General features: G+C 48.3%; 1 protein-coding gene across 4 annotated transcripts in view; it reads left to right on the forward strand.

Annotated features, from left to right (window-relative positions):
* Window positions 1-17,801, forward strand: part of LOC137421258 (mitochondrial calcium uniporter regulator 1) — a 79,924-nt gene that overhangs the window by 37,604 nt on the left and 24,519 nt on the right. For all 4 annotated transcript variants that reach the window (XM_068107136.2, XM_068107134.2, XM_078771661.1 and 1 more), the window contains 3 exons: window positions 2,550-2,653; window positions 2,747-2,848; window positions 2,945-2,986. In XM_068107136.2, coding sequence (XP_067963237.1) covers window positions 2,550-2,653; window positions 2,747-2,848; window positions 2,945-2,986 — 248 coding nt within the window. The remainder of the gene's footprint in view (window positions 1-2,549; window positions 2,654-2,746; window positions 2,849-2,944; window positions 2,987-17,801) is intronic.

Below are 17,801 nucleotides of genomic sequence, written 5' to 3' on the forward strand. Positions count from 1 at the left end.
CATTCAGGGACAGAACAATTGTGGTTAACCATCTTGAAATTGCCACTCTATTGTCTAAATGCTGAAAATTATTTTTTCAAGATTATTTGAATCGCAGATTTTGCTCACAATGGCAGGTAAAAAGTGCCCATCAAGTCGAACCAAAAAAGTGTATAACTTACTCAGAATAGACAATATCATTGCACAAAATTTATAACAATTAACCTGTTTTTTCCTTCTTTATTTTTGTAGGTTCTATAATAAAAAGTCCACCTCAATCTTCAAGTGCCCTTGTAGATCATTTAAGTCTGACAGGAAGTTGCATATGTGGTGCACTTACCTGTGAGCTGTCCAGTCAGTTCAATTATATTGGCTCCACTAAAAACTGTCGGATTGGACCTTCACAGACAGGGTGTTACATCATGTTACATTAGACAGAGGTGTGCACCGTTCCTTGGATGGATATTAAGCCAGTGAACTCATATTAGTTGGACCTTAAATATCCAATGCTGTCTTTCGATAGAGTTGGCGAATTATCTCTGGCATTTTGGCCAAATTCCAAATTCCTCTCCTAAACTATGGACACCGCTTTGCTATGAATGAAATGAACCACCTTTGGAGGCCATTTTTCCCTGCAGAGCAGGGGTTGGCCTTTTTTTGGGCACTGTGGTCCCCTTTTTGAAGCAATGTTTTATGGCCGGATACTCTTCCTGCCGCCAACTAGTCAGGGCCCTTAGGGATATTTTGGGGCCGTTTGGTTCAAATTCTTCCAAAAGCACCAAATTTGGCCCAGATGTTGCCCATGCCATACTCTTTCGATTTTTGACGGGCGCCAAGACGGGCGTCCTCCCGGGGGCCCCATATTGGCGAAATACTAAATGGCCGCCACCCGGATTAGAGGAAAATCAGTTGAATAACCAAAAGGGTTGGAATCATGTATGATACCACTTTTCAGGGGTTTTCGAGGTCGAGGAATCCAATTATGATGTTATTTTGATGATTCGAGGTCAAGGTCAACCCTCAAGGTCATCTTAAAGGTAATCTTTGAGTCAAACATGTCGGTTTTTGAGTTTTTTGTCAAGGTTTACGTGAGGTTCACCATTTTATGTTTCTGGGTTGGGTAATCGAACTCTGACCTTATTTTTGACAATTAGAGGAAATATTTACGTCTATTTCCTAATTTTCAGGCACATGCAGTTCATCAGTCTAATTACAAAGGTACGGATTTTGATGTTTTATGAACTGTATGCCATATCCTTGTGTTTAATTTTTGTGCGATCATGATCCGGGTTCATGTATACATGATTGTATACATGTCATAAATATGACGTCATAGGTCATGTGACCTGGCAGCCATATTGGATTTTATGAAAACCTTAAAAATGGATCCCTGCCTTCATTTTTCGATCGATTCATTTTGAACTTTGACCACTTATAGTACGCCATGTGATTGGATGCATATTCTAATTATGACGTCATAGGTCAGTTGACATGGCGGGATGGACCGGTATGGTCCCCGGATCATACCGCCCTTGGCGCCCGTCAAAAATCGAAAGAGTATGGCATGGGCAACATCTGCGCCAAATTTGATGCTTTTGGAAGAATTTGAACCAAAATATCCCGAAGGGCCCTGACTAAACCCTGTTAGTCGGTCCACATATCAGTACACACATATCTTGTGACACTTTGCGATCCCGGAGTAAATTTGTTGCTCTGCGAGAAACAGCTCCGACACTATAAATAAATGCACCCACCCCTGTGTTTGTATGTCTTAGGTGAACTGTCATATTTGAATGTAAACGGCAACTGTTTTATTGATTGTCCAAAATTCGTGCAATTGGCCACATTTTTATACACCCAGAAACTCTGTGTTCTTTTGAAATATCCCATCAGATTCAAAAGTCACCGTGAGCAATGGAATCAAGTGCAGCAAGTGAACGCAGCAGTTTGATCAACCTTCTGAAATGTCGTGTCTCTTCAAACCTCAACATTGCCACCTAGAGGACGACTTTGTTAATACATCTTTTAAATATAATTGGTTCTTTTATTTTTTATTTAAATATTAAATTATTGTTATTATTCTTATATTCTATTATTATTATATTTATTCTATTATTATTATAATTATTATTTAAATTTTATTTTATTTATCTCTGTACGTTTGTTTACCAGAAGCAGTGACATAATGGTTAGAGCGTCCGCTCTGGGTCTGGGAGGTCGGTGGTTTAAATCCCGGGCAAATTGTACCAAAGACTTTTTGAAAATAGAATGTGCTGCTTCCTTGCTTTGACATTCGGCAATTGAAAGGATGGAGCACGGAGCAACACTGGGAAGGCAATGGAAAACCACCCAGTATGACCGTTGCCTTCTACTGCTTCAGCAGCATCAACGCTCTGTAACTAGTACGGTACATCAAATCACGTGTTTGATTCATCCATTTGTTTATTTGTCCAAAAAGACTTGTGTCTCAACTTGAAGGCTTTCGTGATTTCCAGGTGGTTTCAAGTACCAAGGTTAAAAGACATTTCTGGCCTGTACCAATTGAGTCATTCTATTTCTTTGATTGGCAGGCTTCTCCACAGAGCAGTCCGAGGTGCTGGTGTCTGCATTGGTGAAGATCACTGGCAGCAACATGGAGACATTGTATAAAGATATGGTCACAAAGGCCCAGCAGGTGATTGAATGACCCCACCAGTGACTGAAAGAGAAGGTACCTGATCGGAATCTTTCAGTTGAAGTGACCTTTTATTTGTAATTTGCTCCTTAGGAAATCGCCCTCCAGCAGGTGATGACCCACATTGCTGCATTAAAAAAAGACATGATCATTTTGGAGAAGAGCGAGTTTTCTGCTCTCAGAAATGAAAATGAGGTAAAGGTTGTTTGAACTACACTTTGCACGTTTGTAGTGCTATCTACAGACAATTGCATTCTTTATCTTGCGCTCGTCTTTAATTGTGTGCTGCAGAAGATGATGATTGAGCTGCAGCAAATGAAGAAGCAGTTGGCTGTAAGTACGTTTTCCTTTTTCTCTACTGCCCCTCCGATAAGGTCGGAGACAGGGGATATTATTAAAATGAGCTCCATCCGTCCATGTACTTTTGTGTGCGTGATATTTCAAATACGGTTGAACACTTAGCTTTCGTATTGCAGATATATATTCTTCGTGACATTATCTGATTAGATCACGGCTATGATTGGCTGAATTATGTTGCCATGGCAACCATCTCTGTAATGTGGCTTGTGTATGTGATATTTCAAAAAACCGTTCAAGATTTAGCTTTCATACTACACAGATGTATGTAAGCCTCATACCACCCAAAAGGCAGGGGAGCTGGAGCATCAACTCCTTGTTGTTTCTGGGTTCATGATTGAATTTGCGTTCATTTCATTGATCCATTGTTGATAAATGAATTCCAGACCACATACGCATACAGTGCAATGCAATTGATTTTATATTGTGGTTTTGAGTTCAAAGAGATCCGCACATAGTTAAAGCAGTTATTTCATGGTTATAATGTTTAGTTGAACTGCCTGAAGTCTGTGTTTATAGATCTGCGTTGCAATTGTGTAGTTAGAAATCCCATATGTCATTTTCACATTCTACAGTCTTACAAACAATTACATGCTACAAACAATCTGCCACATATCTTTCCTTGCATCCCCCAAAACCGTTTCATGGAAGCCTGAAAAAAGGATATTGTGCCTAAACTCGAGGCTCACGGGCAAGCTGAATGAAAACCTCTTCGAATGGGAATCGTGGGCGCCTGCAAAAGGATAATGCATCAAGATCTGGGCCGAGAGCGGCTCCTCCCATGGACGAGGGGGGTTGGAAGGATGGGCGGAGCTCGAACGAAGGGTGATTTGAAGCTCTATAAAAGGCCGAGCGGAGAACCTGTGGAGACTAAGAGCCTAGAACTACTGAGAGGGTTTTTGGACTTTGAAGGGGGATTGATTATTATTATTTGCACGAACGTGAGCGAGTCTCCTCTCGTTCTGCTCTCCTCTCCTCATCCTTCTCTCCTCTCACCCTTCTCTCTGTCATTCATTTCACTTTGCTTGCTCGCTCGCGTTTCTTCTGTCACTATCTTTCGCGCTTTGTCGATTCATTTCTCGTCACAACATTCGTCTTCATTATTCATTCTTTCATGCATCCTCCGTCTCCGTCCTTTCGCTCATTTCCTTATTCATTCACCTTCCACCCTTGTACACATTCGCTTTCACAGGCCCACGTCCGATAGCTCTGTCGCTGGACCATCTGCCTCATATACAGCACCCGGCGTCCTGCCAGGGGACATATTAAATACGTTCCGCAAGTGACGTCACTTGATGGTCTGCAGCATCGCTCAGTCTTGGATTTGTCGATTTCGGATCAAGGGACCAAGGCGGCTCCTGGGGGGATGGAGGGGGGTTCTCCCAAATTATAAGAGGACTGAACTACAACCTCAAGAGATTACTTTCAGCCAACTCGGGGCTATTATTGCCTTTAGAAGCACTTGATAATTAAATGGTTGCTCTGTTATTTTAATACTAATTAAATACAGTGCATTCAGAAAGTATTCAGACCCCTTCACTTTTGTCACATTTTGTTATGTTGCAGCCTTCTGCTGAAATCGTTCAAATTCATTTTTTCCCTCATCAATCTCCACTCAATACCCCATAATGACAAAGAGAAAACAGGATTTTAGAAAGTTTTGTAGATTTATTAAAAAGAAAAAACTGAAATATCACATTGACATAAGTATTCATATCCTTTGCTATGACACTTGAAATTTAGCTCGGGTGCCTCCCATTTCTCTTGATCATCTTTGAGATGTTTCTGCATCTTGATTGGAGTCCACCTGTGGTAAATTCAATTGATTGGACATGATTTGGAAAGGCACACACCTGTCTATATAAGGTCTCACAGCTGACAATGCATATCAGAGCAAAAATCAAGCCATGAGGTCGAAGGAACTGCCTGCAGAGCTCAGAGACAGGATTGTGTCGAGTTACAGATCTGGGGAACTCTACAAAAAAAATCTCTGCAGCATTGAAGGTTCCAAAGAGCACAGTGGCCTCCATAATTCTTAAATGGAAGAAGTTTGGAACAACCACGACTCTTCCTAGAGCTGGCCGCCTGGCCAAACTGAGCAATCGGGGGAGAAGGGCCTTGGTAAGAGAGGTGACCAAAAACCTGATGGTCACTGGCTGAGCTCCAGAGATCCTGTGTGGAGATGGGAGAAACTTCCAGAAGGACAACCATCACTGCAACACTCCACCGATCTGGTCTTTATGGCAGAGTGGCCAAACGGAAGCCTCTCCTCAGTGAAAGACACATGAAAGACCACAGAATCTTGTTTCTCACAGTCTGAGAGTCCTTTAGGTGCTCTTTTGCAAACTCCAAGCGGGTTTTCATGTATCTTTCACTGAGGAGAGGCTTCCTTCTCCTTCTCCTTCTGGAAGTTTCTCCCATCTCCACACAGGATCTCTGGAGCTCAGCCTGAGTGACCATCGGGTTCTTGGTCACCTCTCTTACCAAGGCCCTTCTCCCCCGATTGCTCAGTTTGGCCGGGCGGCCAGCTCTAGGAAGAGTCCTGGTTGTTCCAAACTTCTTCCATTTAAGAATTATGGAGGCCACTGTGCTCTTGGGAACCTTCAATGCAGCAGACATTTTTTTGTAGGCTTCCCCAGATCTGTGCCTCGACACAATCCTGTCTCTGAGCTCGACAGGCAGTTCCTTCGACCTCATGGCTTGGTTTTTGCTCTGATATGCATTGTCAGTTGTGAGACCTTGTATAGACAGGTGTGTGCCTTTCCAAATCATGTCCAATCAATTGAATTTACCCCAGGTGGACTCCAATCAAGGTGTAGAAACATCTCAAAGATGATCAAGAGAAATGGGAGGCACTTGAGCTAAATATCAAGTGTCATAGCAAAGGGTCTGAATACTTATGTCAATGTGATATTTCAGGTTTTTCTTTTTAATAAATTTGCAAAACTGTCTAAAATCCTGTTTTATCTTTGTCATTATTAGTCAGGTTTGTTATGTAATTTCGTTCTTTTTTTGTGGAGATTAGCAAAACTATACATTTTTGGAAAGCTGATAGCACCAGGAATCCGAAAAACCATGTTTCCATTTGTGCAAATTTTTCTTTGGCGGCCATATTGGATTTTCAAAATGGCCACCATCGGAAACCTATTTTTCGCGATATCTCAACATCCGAACCACCTAGAGTGCTGATTCCAACACCTATACCCACATTTTTGGGGAGGAGGAATCACATGAAGCCATCTAAAATAATCTACACCTACCCTGGGATACCAGGTGGCAGCCTACAGCGGATTTTCAAGATGGCCACTTTCAGGAAACATGTTTTTTTCTGAATATGTATACCACATTGAGTGATGTTTCGCTACATTGTGGCACACGGATCATAATTATGAAACCACATCCCTCATATATCCTAAACAGGTGATTTATGTATTCAAGAGGTAAGTATATAGAGATGAGGCTATACAATCCATAATTATACATGTAATAATTACTTTTATTTGAACATAGAATATTTCCCATAGATGAAATTTTATCTTTGTCAACATTCATCAACATTTTGTCCTCATAGGTTTTCAAATGTCCTCATCACTGTCGTCAGAGCAGAGAACAGGTTGACAGTCATCGTCGTTTTCACATTCGGAGCTGCACAAACACAAGTCTGTGCATGCCAAGTCATTGGCACGGCACGAACACCGTCTCGATGAGCAGTCTCCTTTGCACTGACATCTGACCATCTCAAGTATTGCTTTCGGTGCTGGTGGTACATCTGTCATTAGTGGTTTCAATTCCCCATCGTTGTCCTTGAAGTAGCCATGTTGCTGTGGATCCAGGAACACTTGATGTGCGATAGTAGCCTGAGCCCATACCCTTGCCTGAAGATGTACACGATCAACATGCTGATTTAGAGCCCCTAGCGTTGGAGGTAAATTGTGACTTTCAGTCATGTGTTTACAGAAGAGGTACCAGCGCAACTCCGGAATGCTGTTGATACATATTCCCTTTGGTACGTACACTGCACATACAAATCTTGCCAAGTTGGACATCTGATCTGCGGTCACATCTGCAGCATCACCGAGCATTCTCATGGCCTGTATCACGTCACTATCGGCTCTGACGAAAGCTTCAAACCATGTTGTTTTGCCTATTCGCGAAAACCGTCCAGTATTGTCTGCTCCTGTGAATGTGTGGAATGCTGGCAATGCCTTGGCCTTTTCGACGCCAAGATTGTTCCAGATTGGTTGTACTTGCACAAGGCCCGACACAAGGGAGACAGCAGTGTTTTTGAGCAGAACATCATAGTTAGCTATGACCAAGACCAGGACATCCGTATCAGGAGAGAAGAAGGTAAGCTGTTCTGTGTTGGGATTGCGGCGAGTTGCCAGCACTGCTTGGTGAATCATCAGAGTGTCTGCCTCCTCATGATTATTGTCTTCAAAATGCACGCCTTTGTTACTCTTGGCCTTTCCTGCTGCACATATAATTATCAGCTTGGAGGCATCTCTGTTGTACTCCAACGTTTTCTCAGTCAGATATTCTGCCAAATCTGACTTTGTCTGATCGTGTGACAAGAACCGCTTCATGGTGATGTGTTGGATCTTGGTATTGTCCTTCACTTGGTACTGGACTGGATTGTGCCCCCCTCGTCTTTTTTGTCTTGTGCTTTGCTTCAACGAATCGGCCTTGTAAGTATCAAACACGAGGATAACTTCGTCAAAATGTCTTGTCAGTGACATCAATCTGGTATTAAAGCTGACACTGAGATCTTCAACGGTTACTGTTGCAGCTGGTTTTGTCGACAATTTCTGTACAAGAACCATGGCGTCGACTACTGCTATTTTCATAGCTGCAGAGTTATGGACTTGAACTTGAGGACTTGAGGTCGGAGCTAAGTCACCCGGAGCTAAGTCTCCACGTTTCACAAGGAGATGGATTAACTTTGACTTGTCAAGGCAAGGAAGCAGGTCACCGTTTGGTGCGAACAAGGCGCGAGGTGTAAGGGTGAATTCGTAGTTGCCTATTGCGTCTTTCTGGTCAACATCACGGCTTGATTTTGTCAATATCATCAGCCTTCCATACAAGTCTTTTGTTTCCTTCAAGTCGACTGACTTGTCCCTGAGCATGATCTTGGTCTTCTTCACACCAGACAAGTACATCGTGTTGTTTTCTTTTTTCACGGGTGCAAATAAGCTGACTGTTCCGTTGATTCTTTCGTCAACATACTCTTCGTACAAGTGTTGACCAATGTTGTCGATATTCAGGATTTGTGACGTGTGCTCCTCTGGGACATAGGCATGTGTGATCAAGTTGTATATGCTATTTCCTTCTGTGGTAAATGGATTGCCATGACTCATGATAGCAGCCTTGATCTTTTCAACCGCTGTATTGTTCAGATTCACTGCCCTCGGACTAAGTTCGTGGTGTTCTGTCACTTTGTCTGTTTTGGTGTCGAACTGATCTTTGAATTCTCTGGTCAGCCGTGACAATTCTGGAGAGGCCATAAAGAATCTCTGCCTTGCATTGGCATTATTGGAGATGCCTGGAAGTCCAGAATGAACCTTCATTGCTCTGTTTTCCTGTTCACAAGCGTGGTCTGCACCGATTGATACAAAGGGGATGCTAGATTTCGTTACTGAGATATTTCCATTCTCGAGTTCCCTGTATGTGGCCGGATGCGTCTTCCTCAGGTCATACATATCTGCTATGTATCGCGGCCAAAGACGTTTGTATTTGATACGATCCATGGAGAAAAATAGCTTGCTGAGTGCCTCACCAGATTCGAGGTGGAGTTTGAGATCTGCGTCCCGAGAAGCTTCCACAAAGAACAGAATTGTCTCCACTCGATGCAGGTAATTCATCAAGGACTTGAACATGGCTTTTTTGGATTGTTCTGTTTCCCAAGTCTTGAATATGTTCACAACATCAGCTGTAGTGATGACATTCAACAGTTTTGTGTTGGCTTCTTTCACACTTGTGGCTTTGGTGAACTTGTCCTTTTCTGAACATGCCTCGTCTATTTCTTCTGACATATCTGAGCAAACGGCTTTCATCTGTGGATAATCTTTGAAGAACAGGTCCAGCGCCATTTCATAAAGTGCTATATATGAATAAATATGAGCACGGAGAGTGCGTTTGTAATGCGAACATCTCAGGATCTGCCTTGTTGTTGAAGGTCCGTAGAGGTCGGCCTCTATCCACGCGTCATCAATACCTGAGTTCTCAATGGAAGTACCCAGGGCTCTCAAAGCAGCCATGACCACATGCAGCTCGCCAAGCCGAGGTACAACGGTACCTTTCAGGTCTGGCCTTGCATCCAGCAGCCTTATCACCTTTTCATAGAGGGCCATATCCCAGGAAATGACTGTAGGGTGGCTTGTACCAACAACTAAGTTCTTTAGCTGAGTTGTCTGAGAGATGACGGTCAGAAGAGTCGACCACTCGTGTGCTACTTCAGGTAGAAGGGGTAAGACTCCGACTTGTGTCAAACTGTGACTACCCGACAGCAATGAGTGGTATCCTGCCCAACCAGGTATATATGTGCTGTTTGATTTCTGCATTCTGGTGATCATAGAAGCAACCAACCATCCTAGATGTGTAAGGTGATACGCTGGTGATATACCATCCTTGCTGATGTGGAATGTGTCTGTTCTCTTTATGGTTTTCGGCACCGGCTTGTCACAATGAAGCATAGGAACCTGGTACGGGGTCACTGACAAACTGGTAGTGTCAGCTATGCTCAGTTGTGGCGCCAATGTTTCTCCTTGAGTGTCACGTTTTTGATAAACAGCAATGATTGTTCCATGGGTTGTCCCTTTGCCATCCACGCTGTCTTCAGCAAAGTCTGTGTTATCAGCTGCAAAAAACACAAAAGTTCCCTTCTTCAAAAATGGAGGAACATAAAGTCCTTGGAACTTCAGGGTGTTTTCCACAATGGCATTTGCTAGGGCTGTTTCGAGGTGCATAACACGACTGTACGAGACACAGTAACCTTGAGAGCAGAGACTTTCCAGGAGTTTCTTGTTTCTTGTGTCATGGTGAACTGCCAAGGCTAATCCTAGAGACTGTGGAGTTTCTTGTGATTTGGTTGATCGGAAGGTCGCAGAATCAGTTTTGGGCCTATAGTTCACTTGCTTGTCAGATTTGAATCCACCCAATAGCATCTGACTAACAGTGAGTACTTCTCTGTTAACGTGAGTGGTTCGTTTTTCAGTTTCTAGTGTTTCTGTTGGCCCCACCATAACCCATCTGATCATTGCGTGGAGTGCTGCTGGAACATCATCTGTGCTGCTAGTGACCTGTATAGCATCGGATGAGTTTTCCTGTTGGTGGAAGTTCTTGATAATTCTGCGCAATGCCTTTGCTGCTTTATAGATAATATTCAGATCGTCTACTTCACTTTCTATCATGGCAGACTGAACCATATCGGATTCGCATGCATCTGGGGAGTAAAGAACAGAAGGTTTTCTCCTGTCCTTTTGCCTAACAGACGTTACGTGTGGTAGTTCTAGAAGAATTCTCTCCTTGAGCCAGTGTCTACTATATGCAGGGAAGTGGTGCGCCAATGCATCTGTGCCACCAAGCAAGTTGATGTATGTTGTTTCAATATGTGCCATGGATAAGTATTGTTTATTCTGAGTTTGACAGTCGACAAGGCTAATCAACTCAATCAAACATGATGTTTGAAACGGATGACCTCTCTCTGTTGTTCCCTTGTTATCCTTGGTACGTAACACATGGAATACATTTGTTGTCCAACATGACTTGTGGTATTGAACATCGATTGCATGTGCATCAGTGGGTGAGATGGATGTGTTTAACCTAGTTTGCAGGGTGAGATTTCCAGACAGCTCCACAGCATCGTGTAATGCTTTCCCACCGTTTTCTGTTCTCAATGTGTACAATTTTTGCTCGTTATCTTCCTGGCAGAAAAAGCAATGTTCCTTAATGAATGGAGCTGTTGCAGAACGTGTAAACGGACTGGTGGTGGAAGTTGATGGTTCGTCCAGTTCTGTGCTTTTTCGCTTTTGTCCACGTTTTTTCTCTGTGTAGGAGCCGGCTGAAATGTGATATTGATGGCGGTCTTTGGCACGTTGTACCTTCTCTTTGTTGGTTGCATTTGAATAACAGATACGATGCCAAACTGCATTATTGAATTGCAGACTTTCACTTGTTTCATCCTTTAAGCGACTGTGAATTTTAACATATTTTCCATCATGGTAGGCTGCTCTATCATTAAGGGTTTGTAGCAAGTGTTCAAACGAGTCCGGTTTGGGCTGCTGGACAAGCGTTCCATATTTTGCTGAAGCGGTTTGACAAATTATGCAGTGCTGCCACTGTGTGGGCTGAGTCGTAACTTCACTCATCTTCTCTCAAGACCTGCAAATATATAAAACGACAACAGGTAAGTAATTGTGAGCTTCATGAGGTTTATTTTAAATGAACTATTAGGTCTGATATAATGACTTTCCATGTACATGAACTGAACATGTTGAAATGATTATTTTCATGTACATGAATTATGAAATGAAATGAAATGAGTAGATTATTTTAGATGGCTTCATGTGATTCCTCATCCCCAAAAATGTGGGTATAGGTGTTGGAATCAGCACTCTAGGTGGTTCGGATGTTGAGATATCGCGAAAAATAGGTTTCCGATGGTGGCCATTTTGAAAATCCAATATGGCCGCCAAAGAAAAATTTGCGCAAATGGAAACATGGTTTTTCGGATTCCTGGTGCTATAAGCTTTCCAAAAATGTATAGGTTTGCTAATCTCCACAAAAAAAGAACGAAATTATAAATCTGAACATAATGAACCTGACTATATGGGGTGTTGAGTGTAGATTGATTAGGGAAAAAATGAATTTAAACGATTTCATCATAAGGCTGCAACATAACAAAATGTGAAAAAAGTGAAGGGGTCTGAATACTTTCTGAATGCACTGTATATCAACATTTAGTTATATAAATATTAATCAAATATTCTCACTCCTTCAAGCAGGTTTGGGTTGACCGCTATGCATCATTCTTTGCCAATCACTCATTTCTCCCTTCCACATTGGATGCAGGATGCCGCCATACTGTATTGTAGCATGTTAAACCAGTCAAGGTTCCGAAGGTGGGTCTGTCACATAGGGGATAATTTTAGAATGTATAAGTGCTGTGATTAGTTGTGTACATATTGTTATTTCGGTGGGTAGGGCATATATAGATTTAGGGAGATCTGTATAGGTAGCATGCTCCGGTTGTCGTGTGTAGCTCGAACCATCTCGATGTAAATAAGTAGAGGACCTGTCCAGACCGGATGTCGGATAAGTTGGGTATGTATCCTGCCACGAGGGGGCGGGGCTTGTTAACTAGCGTAGGGATTATGCTAATTCCATTGTACGTCGTCCCCTCTGTGAACATACCTGTGTCCCGTATGGCAACACATCACGTACGTTAGCTGAATTCATTAGTGCACCACATTAATTAATTCCCCCGCCGCCACAATGACTGACCGAAAAGACCGACAGCAAGCGGCCGCACAGTGCTACACCACGGCGATCAAACATTGACCAGGCAGGCTGAGAGCCACGCCCAGGAGAACTCGTGATTGACAGGAGGGGGGGGGGGGGGGCGAGCAACACCAAGAGCAACGATTGGAGGGTAATGAAGGACTTGTGAATGGCCACCGACCAATGGCCAGGGAGCAGGGTGCCCATGCGCTCGGCCAATGAGAGGCGACCAACGCGATCGGAAGATTCGAGAAGAGAGCTGACGTCGGAGGACGATCAGTAAAAACGACTGGCTGATCGACATTTTCTCTCTTCGCCTCTGCCTCTTAGCCTCTGCCTGTCTCCGCCTCTGCTTTTCTCTTCCCTTTGCCCTCTTGCCCTGGGCTGTCCCTTCCCGCTGGACCCTTGTGTTGGACCTCCTCCCGTTTGGACCCTCGCTCGTTGGATGTTGGAAGGACGTTGGCGTGCCGTGCCGATGATTCTCTTACCCGGATTCAAGCACGAACCTCGCGAACGATCGCACGGGGACACGAGGCTTGGTGTGCAGCGGCGTCCGTGGGCCTGGTGGAGCGCGAACGGGTGTGGAACGAGGCCTACTTCCCACTGACCCGAGCCGCGGTCGGATGACTGCGCTCGGAGCCGGACCATCCTTGACGACTGCAGACTACTGATCAAGCTAAGACGCAGCACACACGAACACAACAAAATGTTATTTTATTATTCATTCCCCGGTGCTGTATGTGAAGTCTGTGAGTGGGGACGTCCAAACCGAGGTTCTAGTTTTTATCATTGCGTTTCCCTGTCCCGATAGTTATTTTATATAAACCCTTTTATTATTTTCTTTTCGATTCAAAATCCCGTGTTCGTGTGAGTTTAATCACCTTGCAGGTTGAAGACGCTGGCGCGTGGGGGCCATGAGGTACATCTCGCCGCTTCTTCCTCTTCCCTCCTTCCTCTTCCCTCCTTCCTCTTGCGCATGTATAGCAAATCCGCCAATGAACGTCGCCTCAGAGTTAAAGCTCGTTTTGGCCATCCGCGTTTCCCCGGTCTTAACCGAGGGGCAATCGCGCGACAATATACAGGTAGTGGACAAAAATGGAAACGCCAATGTAAATTCACCTAATAGGGTATTGGGCCACCTGAGCCAGTACAGCTTGTATTGCTGTGGCATAGAGTTCACCATTATCTGGCATTCTGCAGGAAGGATGCGGCACCATTTTTCCATGAGGAAATCGATCAACTCACACCTGTTTGATGGAGGTGGAAAATGATGTCTGGCATCGCTCTAGAATATCCCATAAATGCTTGATTGGGTTCATATCTGGTGACTGAGAAGGCCATGACATATGGATAATATTAGTATTGTAGGAGTTATGCTCCAACGTAAATCGAAAGAATGGACGCGACAAAAAGCTGGAATTCGTCCGAGTTTCTTTATTGTGTCAAATCAACTTGGGTACTCTGAAAAGCCCGTTTATCGGGCAGCAATATATTTTCACATTATCCCGGAGCGTTTGCCCGGGAAAGGCGAGAGGGGGCGTGCCCGGGCGTCCTGGACGAGGTCTGGCAAGTCGAGAGCGGGCATGCCCGGGCGTCCTGGGCGAGCCCGGCATGGTGATCGCTCCGCGTCCTCGGTAGGTGCAAGGCGATTGTGTATACCCAGCGGTAGCCGCTACACACGTCCCCCCAGAATCGACTTGCACCGGCAGGGTCAATTTAAGGGGGGTCCTGATGACCTGGCCGAAGCAACCCCTGGCGGGTCGTGGGGGGGGGGGGGGTCCGGTGTGGTGGTGGGCGGTCGAGTGGGGGGCACCGTAGACGGGGGGCGGCCTCGCCGCGGCGGAAGGGCCAACCGTGGCGGTTGGTTGATGTCCACGTGCGCCGGCTTGAGGCGGTCCACCGCAATCCGGTCCGACCTGCCGCCGATGTCGATGACGAACGACTTGTCATCCCGTCGCAGGACCCGGAAGGGCCCGTCGTACGGCGGCCGGAGTGGCCCCTGATGTGCGTCATGACGCACAAAAACGTACTCCGCTGTGCGAAGTGCTGGGGGGACGTAGGACTGGGGGTCACTGTGGTGGGACGTTGGCACGGGGGCAAACCGTCGGGCGGTCTCCTGGAGGTCCGAGCGCTGGTGAGCTGCGGACCAGGGACTGGTAGCGTCGGGCACGAATTCACGCGGGACGCGTAGCGCCTGGCCGTAGACAAGCCCGGCGGTGGACGCCCGGAGGTCCTCCTTGGGGGCCGTGCGGAGGCCCAAAAGGACCCACGGCAGCCGGTCGGCCCAACCGCCGTCCTGAAGGCTGGCCATGAGCACGGCCTTCATGGAGCGGTGGAATCGCTCGCACAACCCGTTGGCTTGGGGGTGGTAGGCCATAGTACGGTGGAGCTTGACCCCCAGGTTGCGGGCGACCACGCCCCACAGCTCAGAGGTGAACTGCGGTCCGCGGTCCGACGAGATGTCCGCCGGTGCGCCGAAGCGGGCGACCCAGGTGGCGATGAAAGCCTGCGCCATGTCGGCGGTAGTGGTGGAGACGAGGGGAATGGCCTCCGGCCACCTGGTGGTCCTGTCCACCATGGTGAGCAGGTGTGTGAAACCCCGTGATGGGGGGAGGGGGCCCACCAGGTCCACGTTGACGTGGTCGAAACGTCGTTCGGGCATGGTGAAAGGTGCCAGCGGGGCCTGGGTGTGTCGGTGGACCTTGGCCTGTTGGCAGGCTGTGCAGGTGCTGGTCCAATCGCGGACGTCCCGTCGAAGGCCGTGCCAGACGAATCGCGCCGACACCAGCTTCTGGGAAGCTTTCCGGCCCGGGTGGGAAAGGCCGTGGAGGGAGGCGAAGATGCGGCGTTGCCAGGTAACGGGCACGATGGGGCGAGGCTGGCCTTGGGAGACGTCGCATAGCAGGACAGTGTCCGCGAAGGGGATGTCGGCCAGACGGAGGCCCGTGTCCGCCGCCCGGAGGGCTTGCACCATGGTGTCGGTGGTTTGGTCCGCCGCCATAAGCGCGAAGTCCACGCCGAGGTGGACTGCGTTCGCGCTGGCCCGAGAAAGACAGTCGGCCACGGCGTTGTCTTTGCCGGCGACGTGCCGGATGTCCGTGGTAAACTCCGACACGGCGGAGAGGTGGCGCTGTTGGCGGGCCGACCACGGCTCCGTGACCTTGGCCATTGCGTAAACCAACGGATTGTGGTCGACGAACGCCATGAAGGGTCGGCCCTCCAGGAGGTGGCGGAAATGGCGAACGGCCAGGTGTAGACAGAGGAGCTCACGGTCAAACGTGCTATATTTGAGCTCGTTCGGCCGGAGTTGCCGGCTGAAAAAAGCGAGTGGCTGCCAAACCCCGTTCACCCATTGATCATGTACGGCGCCCACCGCGTAGTCGGAGGCATCCGTGGTGAGGGCGATGGGAGCGTTGAGCACCGGGTGAGCGAGCAGTGTTGCGTCGGCGAGGGCCCGCTTTGAGCTTTTAAAGGCCGCGTCCATTGCTGCGGACCAGACGACGTCGTGCTTGGCCGGCTGGCCCCGGAGGGCTTCGTAGAGGGGCCGCATGAGTTGAGCAGCGCGGGGCACGAAGCGGTGATAGAAATTCACCATTCCCAGGAATTCCTGCAGGGCCTTTATGGAGCGGGGACGCGGAAACGTGGTGATGGCCTCAACCTTGGTTGGCAGCGGCATGGCCCCGTTCTTGGTGATGTGGTGGCCCAAAAAATCAACGGCCGTCGTGCCGAAGTGGCATTTGGCCGGGTTGACGATGAGGCTGTGCTCGCTGAGGCACCCAAACAGTGTTCGGAGGTGGAGGAGGTGCTCGGCCCGGGACGTGCTGGCGACGAGGATGTCGTCCAGGTAAACGAAGAGGAACGGCAGGTCGCGCAGCACGCCGTCCATCAAGCGCTGGAACGCCTGCGCCGCGTTCTTGAGGCCAAACGGCATTTGCAGGAATTCGAATAAGCCGAACGGCGTGATGACGGCCATGTTTGGGACGTCGGCCGCCCTGACAGGTACCTGGTGATATCCCCGTATTAAATCGATCTTTGAAAAAATGACCCGTCCTGCCAAACGGGCGGAGAAGTCTTGGATGTGCGGGATCGGATACCTGTCGGGGGTGGTAGCGTCGTTTAGGCGGCGGTAGTCGCCACATGGGCGCCAGCCGCCCCCTGGTTTTGGGACGATGTGTCGTGGCGAAGCCCACGCGCTATCGGAGCGCCGCACGATGCCGAGGTGTTCCAAAGCGTCGAACTCGGCTTTGGCCACGGCGAGCTTGGCTGGGTCGAGGCGGCGGGCTCTGGCGGAGACCGGCGGGCCCGTGGTTGGTATGTGTTGCTCGATCTCATGTCGTACTGCGACAGCCGAAAACGTCGGCCGCGTGAGGGCCGGGAACTCCGTGAGCAGGCGAGCAAACTGGTTCGCCGCCGGGAGGGCGCATGCCAGCTCGGTCGGAGCGGAGCTGCTCAATGTGCATGCGAGGGAGCTGAAGGTCTCGGCGTTGATGAGGCGACGCCGTTGGACGTCCACCAGCAGTCAGTGTGCGCAGAGGAAGTCGGCGCCTAGCAGAGCCATGGGCACGCTTGCGGTTACAAATTTCCAATTAAAGCGTTGGCCGCCGAAGCAGAGGGTGACGTTGCGCGGGCCGAAGGTGCGGATGGCCGATCCGTTGGCCGCAACCAAGGAGGGGCCGCAAACCGCGGACTGCCTGTCCTGATCGGAGGCGGGTATGACGCTCAGTTGTCACACAGGAAGCGCCGTCCGGACGCTTTGTCCGTGATGAAAAGTAAGTTGCCCGTGTGGCCGGCGCTCATGGCTGGTAATGAACGCCGGCCCGGCCGTTTCCCGGCTTGCCGAAGGTGCACGGGGTTCGGCATGTCCGGGCCTTCTGTCGGAACCTGGCATGATAATAACACCACGCCTGGTCAGGTGTAGGCTCCGGTCGTCGTGCTGGAGGTGGTCGGCACGGCATAGCGGCCGCCAGTTGCGTCGGCAGTTCGGTCGTCGACCGTGCTGGGTGCTCGGGCGCCATGGGCATTGCTTCGGACGGCGGTGGGCTCCAGGTCGCTGCTCCAATGCGTTGGCCTGCCGCGGAGATCTTGTCGGCTTTCCTGGCGAGGGCGCGGGGATCCGTGATCGTCGTGCTTGCCAGGGCGAGGCGTACCGGGCTAGGCAGCTGACGGAGGAACAGCTCCCGGAACAGGAATGCCGGAGATTGCTCGCCGAGCAGCGAAAGCATGTAGTCCATTCGCTCGGACGGGCGCGTGTCGCCGAGCTCGGGCAGGTCGAGCAGGCGCCGTGCGCGTTCCTCTG

The sequence above is a fragment of the Myxine glutinosa genome, chromosome 2 (assembly GCF_964187855.1).
Source record: "Myxine glutinosa chromosome 2, kmMyxGlut1.1, whole genome shotgun sequence".
NCBI lineage: Eukaryota > Metazoa > Chordata > Myxini > Myxiniformes > Myxinidae > Myxine > Myxine glutinosa.